The 9,158-nt window shown below is 46.0% G+C and overlaps 1 protein-coding gene across 2 annotated transcripts; it reads right to left on the bottom strand.

Annotated features, from left to right (window-relative positions):
• Positions 1-5,544: 5,544 nt before the first annotated feature.
• LOC124417530 lies at positions 5,545-7,302 on the bottom strand. 2 transcript variants are annotated; one of them, XR_006932478.1, is made up of 2 exons: positions 6,375-6,778; positions 5,545-5,597 (listed from the first exon to the last, which is right to left on the bottom strand). XR_006932478.1 is itself a non-coding variant. In XM_046905846.1 (2 exons), exons 1-2 carry the CDS (start codon positions 7,173-7,175, stop codon positions 5,576-5,578), a joined length of 603 nt encoding a protein of 200 aa, XP_046761802.1. In that variant the 5' UTR covers positions 7,176-7,302; the 3' UTR covers positions 5,552-5,575. The 2 variants fall into 2 exon arrangements, 1 of the variants encoding a protein (XP_046761802.1); XM_046905846.1 differs by having other exon boundaries at positions 5,552-5,597; positions 6,595-7,302.
• Positions 7,303-9,158: the final 1,856 nt, after the last annotated feature.

The raw sequence follows: 9,158 nt of genomic DNA, 5'->3' as shown, positions 1-9,158 counted from the left end.
TCCCCAAGCTTACTGCCAATTAGTCACTAAAAAACTACAGATCATAAATAATATTTTGAAGTAGATTAATTTTACATGTGCCTATGAGCTGTACCCTCATACATACACACATCACCCCCCAAGGAAAGAAAGAGCATGTTACCCTTCCAATTCATTAACAATTTGCTAACATACGCTACATAAGATTAAACGCCACCAGCCTCATAACACAGGTAAGGTTGATGGCCTTGGTCCATAGCAGCAAAAAGATTCTTTTGTACTTGACCTCAGTATTATTCGTTAGCAAGAGTTGTCTTCAGTTACCTGTTATGACTGTAGAAATGACTATTTAAAAAGACTTAAGCCCAGCGTAAGAACATCGCTGGTCTCCCCCTCAACACAGAATGGTTAATGTCAAGGTAACTGTTAACCTCAAGGTAGTTCACCCACACAGACACAGTACGTGATCTTAGCAGTCACCAGTCAGAAAGCAGTCGCAAAGCCCACGACTACTGCATACTTCTCTGGAGTGTTTGGCAGGACACTTCCTTTTGACTCCATGAGCTGCTAGGAAAGTTAGACTGTAGGATGGCACAAACATCAAAACCTCATCAACTGTACTTCCTCATTAAAATAGTTCCTGTCCTCTTCTCGCCCAGCCCTTTGTGAGTACTCTCCCATACAATTTCTGGGCATGGTTTAGAGGACATTCCCGATAGGCAGCCTGCAGATGATCACCTGCTTTGAAAGACAGCACCAGTAGGGGCTGCACAACGGCAGTCTCAAACACAGATAAGTCACACTAATAAGCTGCTGAACAGATCCAAAGAGTTTAATGCATGACCCGCAGTACTACTTACTCTGGGGTAAACAGATTCACGACTTCACTCCAGAAAAAAGAGTGGAAAACTGTCAGAAGATACCCAACACAAACACATTTTCAACTGTTCTGCACATCACCACTTCTAAAGAGAAGACTGACAGTGAGGATGGAAAACAAACTGAAAGGAGAAAACTTCAATCTGCAGGGAAAGACCACCGGTCTCACTTTTAGAAACATGTATTTGACTGGACACTTAAGTCAGGCAATACACAATCTCAGAAGGTGATACCAGAATCTTATGTCTGTTTCGTGTCTGCCAGGTATCAGCACTAAGCTCCCTCTTGTCTTCTCTGCATCTGTCCGTGACAAACCCTTACACAACAGCTTGCCCCAGGAGTGAATATGGCAAGTCCTCAACATTCCCAAATTCCCTGATTTTTCTACAGGAATGTGCAACATGGCAGCAGGAAGCCTCTGCAGGGCTGTCACCATGGCCTTGTTAGCACACACAGCAGGGGAAATGGGATGTTAATGTGTTTTCCTGCATCTAAACCTCATCTTTAGTACGAATCCAAATACACTCATAGAGGAAACGGATCTAAGAGGGAATTGAATCACAGGCATTCAGACATTCCTAACTCAGCACTTTAGACTGAATAAAGCTCTACTAATACACTTATACGCACATGCAGGGATTCCATTCTACAAGAGCAACATGGGCACTGTATGCACATACTGAGGAAACAGACCTATCCACAGAGTGCCAATGACTGATCTCATGGAAGGTTAGCAGGAACAGATGATGAAATTAAAGTCTCTTGACTACGTATCAGAGGTGGGTGAGCATAAATAGCTCACTGACGAAAACAGCTAACCTTCCTATTAAAATACATTAAACTCTCAGGAATCAGATTCGACTGAAGATACATTTCCTCAAAGACGACAGTCTACTTTTAACTAAAATGCTTTTCACAGACAAGATCGGTGCTTTTTTCTTTACCTCAACAGCTGACCAAAACCGTCTGCCTTGGAATTTTGAACATGGCGATGATTTGTCTTCCACAGTGCTGGTCAGAAAAAGAGGAAGAGGAAATAAGGATTTTGTTTGACCTGAAAGTAAGACAAACAGACAATTCATCTCTTAAACACCAATGAATTACAACTATGGGATTCTTTCAGCAGTGACAACCAGAATAAAGGTCTAAGGAAACAGCTGTTAACTGAAACTCCTTGCAATACCCAATGGAATTAGCAGTTGGAAACACTCGAGTATGTGTTTAATGGATTCTCAGCAGAACAGCACTGCTTGTAACCAGACAAACATGCTGCATCAGGCTTAGCAACACTCTTCTCCCAGCTGTGTCTTAACCCCACACCTACCAGACTCTTACCAGTTATCCCCTCTCTAAGAGTGTCCAGCAATAAGCATCAGCAATATCAACTATTTCAGGAAAGAAAGAAGGAGTCAGGAGTAGAAGGGGGAGCAGACCACCACAAATAACACAAGCCCTCAGATACTCCAAGTTAAGATCACAAAACCAGACTCTGGGCTGTGCCTCATAAACTAAGAACTTTCCATTTATGAAAGCTTTTAGTTACAGGAGCAAAAAAGCACTAAGTTGACTGTGTAGTTACTCTTGTCAGAAAGAGTTAATAAGCATTAATGTTTGGTAACAATTCCTACAATGAAACAGTAGAAGGCACATTTGTTCATGTGGAAAAGCAAAATGCTAATTCAGCTGAATGCAGGAGCCACTGTATATAACAGACACTAAGATCACGACTGCATTAAAGACCTGTGAGCAAGTATCAGCTTTAACCATCTTTCTTTCTTTCTTTCTTTCTTTTTTTTTAAACAAAATTTTCTTGGATAACAAGATTAATGTATTTTCCAGGTATGAGGTTCTATTAAAAAAAACACAACAAAACACCACAGCTACTATACAAACAGAATCTTATCTAAAGCTTCTTCCTGAAGTCAAGTGTGGCGACTGCATAAACGTTTGTTATTATTTCTTTTCATGCTCAGGGCCTAAACATCAACTTAATTTCACCTACTTTGTGCTGGATAAACTCCCAGATTTGCATGAGAATAAAACCAGAACTGGGCTAAGTGTATGTTACAGTGAATATTTACAGTGAATGCATACACTGCATCAAGAACTTCCTTCCCCATTACCACAACAGCCTTTACCTGTTTTGCCTGACTGCATTCCCTTCTGGACGTTATCGCAAAGCTGTGTAAGGTTCTCAGTCTGTGAAGTCGATAAAGGATCCCACACATTCTTGGCAAATGCTGAAAAATAGGAATTATTTCATTCATGATATCCAAGTGGCTATCTGCTCTAGTTTCAAGGAAGCAAACATTCAAACAGCTAAACCTTTCATTTGCAGTAACCTTAACAAGTAATTGTAACTATCAACATCATTTTACATGACCACTTATTTAACGTTTCATTACCTAGCTGCAGCGAACGTTCTCAAGACAACCTCAACATACCTGTAATTTTTGGCAGGATAGTTTTTTCAATCACTCTAGGCAAAACTTCTTCATCAGGATCATCATCTCTTTTTGATTCAGACGGCTTTTTGGCATCGCTGAATCCTTCTACAGCTCTGAACCAGGGCATCTCTTTCAGGTCTGCAGAATTCTGCTGAAAGATCATTCCCATTAGTTGTTCAGCTGTCAGGATTGAGAGAAAAAGCTCCATGCAGAAATATATCTAATGATACCAAAAGATTCTCATTTAACAGTTTTACATGGATTCTAATCACAGAATGGACCAAAGCAGCAAGCTAAAACTGAACGTAAAGCTAGATTTCAGAGGGTAGGGTTGTCAAAATGTCAGCAAACAGCTCCACATTAATAAAGATGCAAGTGATTCATACGCAAGCAACCTGACAAGAGGAAAAGATGTCCTCCTTCTAGTTAACAACACTTATCTCAAGCTCTGGAATGCCTCTGTAACCCACGGCAAAGCTCCTGTACAGAAGTCTTCCCTGCAAGCAGCATGCCCCCGTCCTGCACTCTGGCAAAGCCTTTTTCAGGAAAAAAAAAAAGATACAGAAGACCACAAAAAGACTTCTGCGGTTTTGAACAACTGCACAGATTGAAATACCCATTACTTTTCATATTTTGTATGTCTCTTAAAAGCTCAGACAGGAAAATCCTCCTTCTGTTATTCAGCAAATACGCATCGTGCCTCTCCCAGCTCCTCGTGACCTGCTCACTAAGGCAGTTCAAATCTCAATTTGAAATACATTCCAACTTTGGACAAAAAACTGATTAAACTAAAGAAGCCTACAGTCTTACCTATTCTTCCTAAGGCATTGGTCAGAATTGTTTAAATGCATTAATTCTGTGCTGTAGAAAATAAACGATATACCATTCAAAAGGAGTATTTCTTCACTCTCCCTTGAAAATCCTTCTCAACATGGGAGGAATTTTGCTCTCATATCCTGACCAACCTTTGCTCTTCTGGAATTCAGTCACCTCTGTCAGAGCCAGTTCTTCATCACTCGGCATGCCTTCGTGGTGACCAGCTGTTTGTGAACGCTCTCTCAGCTGCCGCCTGCAAGTCCTGCATTCTGTAATGAACTCAGGTGAGTTATTCACCATGTACATACGTAAAAGAAAGCTCAGTGATATACTAAGAACCCCCGGTGAGAGCAATAGCCTAAGGAAACACAGTGAGGAAGCAGAAGTAAGCATGCAACCCTAGAGACACAGACTGTAACAGTAGGGTACTTTGTGAGCTGCCAAAGGACATTAAAAGCATCTCTAACGACCTTCACTTCACCACATTCGTACTAGGAACTCCCCCCACCTGAAACACCAAACATCTAACATGGTACTCCATACTATCCCTGCCAGAGGTAGTCTGTAAGAAACTACTGCGCTCTCAACAGTCCGTCATCTCAGTTCTATGTAGCTTATGCAACAACTTGCATGGAAACTGTGACTGCATCCAAGTCTCACCGGGGCTAAAAAACGTTAGTCCTGGCACCAAATACCAAAAGAGCATGCAAAAATCAACAGGAAAATTATATTTATACCTATCATTTGCATAGCATACCTCTTGTATGTAATTATTGACATTACTTAACGTTAAAGGTGAACAGTTTGCTTCAAGCAAAGTTTTATTACATCGTTTTTCAACCAATAAAACTCTTTAGTCCTTACCTGTGTCTAAACAGTGCTGAATCAAGGCACCAATGCAACTGGAACACTTTCAGAGCTCCCAGTAACTTAAGGTCAGCAGCAGACCCTGACGTTCAAAATGTAGCACCTGGCCTACGCTGATAACAGAGGATAGGTTAGATGTTCTGATGCACCCACTGCCACCCCACCAGCAACAATACCACCTGCCTATTTTTGTCATCTGTGCAATAATCACAACAATGTATTCCTATATATAATCACAATATCATTTATTCCAACAGCAGGGAAAAATCTACTTTCTGTTTCGTGAACAGCCTCACTTCAACTTACGTTAAATTAATAGTACCTATTAACATTCAGATTCCAATCAGCACAAAGAAAACCCCCCATTAACAAACAGATGGTTTCCATGTACCTTGAGTTTTGGAAAGGAAAGGCATTTTTGCACGTGTGTGTATCACCTCGCTTAGTAATTGCAAGGATTTACCTTCATCCCTGTGTAAGTAACAGGAAGCAGATACACACTTACTACAGTTAGATGTAACTATATGTACCTTCGATGCTCACACATTTTCAGAAGCTTCATCTTTTCATCACTCTCCAATCCATCATTACTTGGTTTGCCATTCCCAGCTACCAGAAGACAGGAACAAGACAAAGAGGTGAATGCAGAACACTGATTCTGCTTCTGCTCTTCATTTGGAAACTAACCAAAGTAAATAAAACCTCCTGATGAAAAATTCACAGTGTCCAGTGTAAAGCACAGTCAGTATTATCAGTGAACTGTAGGACAGCTGTGGCTGCTCCCTCGTGCAGGGGGATTGCCTGGTCACAGCCTGAACCCGGAGGTGAGCACCTGAGTGAGCACAGGGAGGGACCCCAGATCCACCCTTCCTCTCTGCCCTTCGTGGTGACGCTTCCAGCTGTGCTTCCCAGAGTGCACACACACTCAGAGTCTGCATGCTTTGCACCCACCCCACCTGCACACCAGTTAGAACCAGAAAGGGCTACATCCCCGAGCTCACTCTTCTCAAGCTGCTGCCAGTTATCAGTCAATCCTTCTTTGTCCTCCTGTTCTACAGTGCCTGCGTCCCAAACAACCTAATATCTACTGGAAAACCGACTCAGTTTCTCCTTTCAAGTACTGATAGACAGCCACTGAGATCAGTAATTCAAAACTGACCAAGCATTTGGTCATGCTATATTCACTATTCTACCACGGAGAAGTGATGCTACGCGTCCTACTTCGGTAAGGATTTCAACTAGGACATCTAGTACAGTATGCCCACTGACAACAGGGAGGGAGAAAACATTACACATGAAAATAAAATGTAATCCAAGAATTAACTGTGTGTTTCTACTTAAAGAATGAGATTTCAGTAAGAAAGTAACTGGTAACTTCATACTAACTTGTCAGATGCTGCATAGAAGTAGATTCCGTTTCCAGCTCATCTTGCCTTCGCTTCAGTACCGACATGACTCGTTGCTGAATAAGTGCATGTACAGCAGATTCGAGCTCAGTTATGTATTAAACAAACACAAACAAAGTGTTTATGTCCTTAAAACAAAGCACAAAATGCTTGCTAATAATAGCACCTGCGTTGGAGCAAAGAAGAACTGCAAGACTTACCCATACCAACATTTACAGAAGCACTGTGTGTGGACAAGATTCATGCTTTGGAAAACATCACGGGACGAGGCGGTGCGGGTCAACGTCGATCCGCTCGGAGTCGTCGTTTCCGCGGTCTCTGGCGCCCCCGCGTGGCCGATCGGCGGAATGGCGGCCGCGTACGTTCGGTGCCGCAGGCAGCGGGACGCGCGCCGAAGTGCTGCGCGGACGTCGCCGTCGCTCTGCGCGGCGCATCCGCCGATCTCCGTCACGCTCAGTCCTCCGAGCGGCAGTGCGCGTGCGCCGCGGGGCTGTGTGCGCGGTGCTGCATGCGCAGCGCGGTGCCGAGCCCGGCGGGTCCTGGGATGCTGCGGTGCCGGGGCCGCTTCACGCCCGTACCGCGACCGCCCATCTCCGAGCCGCTCGGGTTCCGCTGCTGCTGAGAGCGCTTTGAAACGGCCGGGGGACGGCGCGGGGCTGGGGGGGGAAGGGGACGTCTGCTGGTCCGCCGCGGCGGAGAGCAATTTGGATGGCGCCGGGCGCTCGGGGGCAGCTGTGAGCCGAACCGGTCCGCTCCCGGGATGGGCTCGGGCATCAAACATCTAATGGAAATAGATGAGGGGCAGCCTGGTTTAGAAGGAGGAGATCGCTGAGCCGGCGGTCCGAGAACCGGCAGGAGCGCTTAGGAGCAACAGTTGCCGATTTGGAGTTGTCGGGCGCATGCTCGCCGGGACCTGGAGGACTAATCACAATAGAGAGCGGCGGATGAGCTGCACAGAGCGGTTACGAAGCCACTTCCGCATTCCTACGCGCACGCGTTGTGCCGCCTGCAGGACTGAGCAGCGGACAGCGGCAGTTCCGCGCATTGGCCACGAGGTGGCGGCAGAGACCGTGGAAAGAACCTCGACGGGTTCGAGGGCGTGCTAAGAGCTTTACAAAAAGAAAATAATAATAATAAAAAACAAAAGATAAAAAAATTACTTTTTGCCAGCATCTGTTGCACTGTTCTGAAATATTCACATGCCACAATTTAACTGCCCAGTACATTTAACGACAACAAAATTAAAGCACGTTGGCAGAAGGCAGAGCGCCATATTGGTGTTCACTCAGCCTCTGTCTTCTTCGTGCTTTCATGTATTTCACAGCTACCTAATGTAAATCACAGCTACCTCTGGAAGACAGCCCGAGAGCTGTGCAGGTCCATCAGGCTCAGCTGCAGCTTTTCATCTGCCCTTCTCTGGCCCTCCTGCAGCTGGAGAGAGAGCACAGGAGGGCACGTGGTATGCAGACCCTCCCCAGTCAGCCGCAGCAGTCGCTCCTGCCAGCACTCCCTTTCCCCCACGTCTTTCCCATTGGACAGTCTGGAGCCCTGTGTGGCAGAGGAGGAGAGAGCTGCAGGCAGAAGGAAAACGGGCTGCTGGGATTCCTCCATCCCACTGCCAGGTGTCTTCTCTGGCATTTTGGGGGTGGGAAGGGAGTTGTGGGAGCACCCGTGGGGCTCCGGGCAGGAGGGAAGGAAGCAAAGATGCAGCTGCAGGCAGCGGGCTCTGGGCTGGAGCAGTGCAGCCAGGCACAAACAGTGACAACGTACACACACAGATAAACACCCAGCACAGAATCTGGCACTCTACGGTCCTCCCAGAGCTTGTTACTGCTTTTTAGGCTGCTCTACAGGTATTCTGTCCTATCCCCTTCATTCCCGTGTCTTGCCCCTTTCCTTCACCCCGTGCCTTCCCCATTCCTTTTCCAGGCTTTCCCTTTCCTTTCCCCGCTTCCTTCCCCACGCCTTCCCCCTGCAACAGCCCCATGTTCTGCTGCTGTTCTCAGCTGACAATCCTTACACCACACTGTTCAAACACATCGGATCAGACTGCATACTGGCACTGATTTTAAAACAACAACAAGAAATACATACAGTATTATGTGTGGATAACAAACTCCTACCTGCTTGAAGACCAATAGCAGCTCCTCATCCTGCAGTAACTCCTGCACACGGCCAGGTCTCCCGTGCAGGGATTTGGCATCTGCAGTGGCTTCGCAACACTGGATTTGAGTCGTCGACTTCCACCTCAATCTGCTTGACAGCAAACTGCCAGAAAGGAGGAAGAAGGAACGTGCCAGCAGTGGATGCGATCGGCAGAGCCAGCAGGGCATCCCCTGCTTCAAAGGGCACTCTGCCTTTCATCCCCACCGTGGGGCAGCCACTCTCCTGCTTTGCCTCTCCCCAGGGCCTGCAGGGTTTGTTCCATTGCATGCTGTACCCGCATGGCCAGCACGTGCTACGGAGCCCAAGTGGAACACCTGTTGCAGAACAAGTCTTCGCAAGAACAAGACCTACAACCCACATGAGCTCCCTCTACGAAACAAAACACTTGTGGCTACAGCCACAACTACAAGCTGTCTCAAAACTGTCAGAATACTTTGTTCCATCCCAGGATCCTTCTTCACTTGCAGGCCTTTAGGTCACCATCGCAGTCAAGATTAAAATTTAGGCTACATCCCAGCCACTCAGGCCTCCCGCTGCCATTCGCTTCTATGCTCGAGGGCCCCAGAAAAAGGCCCTGGGCCTTCACAAGTGAAGCAAT

Source organism: Gallus gallus, chromosome Z (assembly GCF_016699485.2).
Source record: "Gallus gallus isolate bGalGal1 chromosome Z, bGalGal1.mat.broiler.GRCg7b, whole genome shotgun sequence".
Taxonomy (NCBI): domain Eukaryota; kingdom Metazoa; phylum Chordata; class Aves; order Galliformes; family Phasianidae; genus Gallus; species Gallus gallus.
Note: the sequence above shows the minus strand (reverse complement) of the source record. Positions and strands in the feature narration are given on the sequence as shown.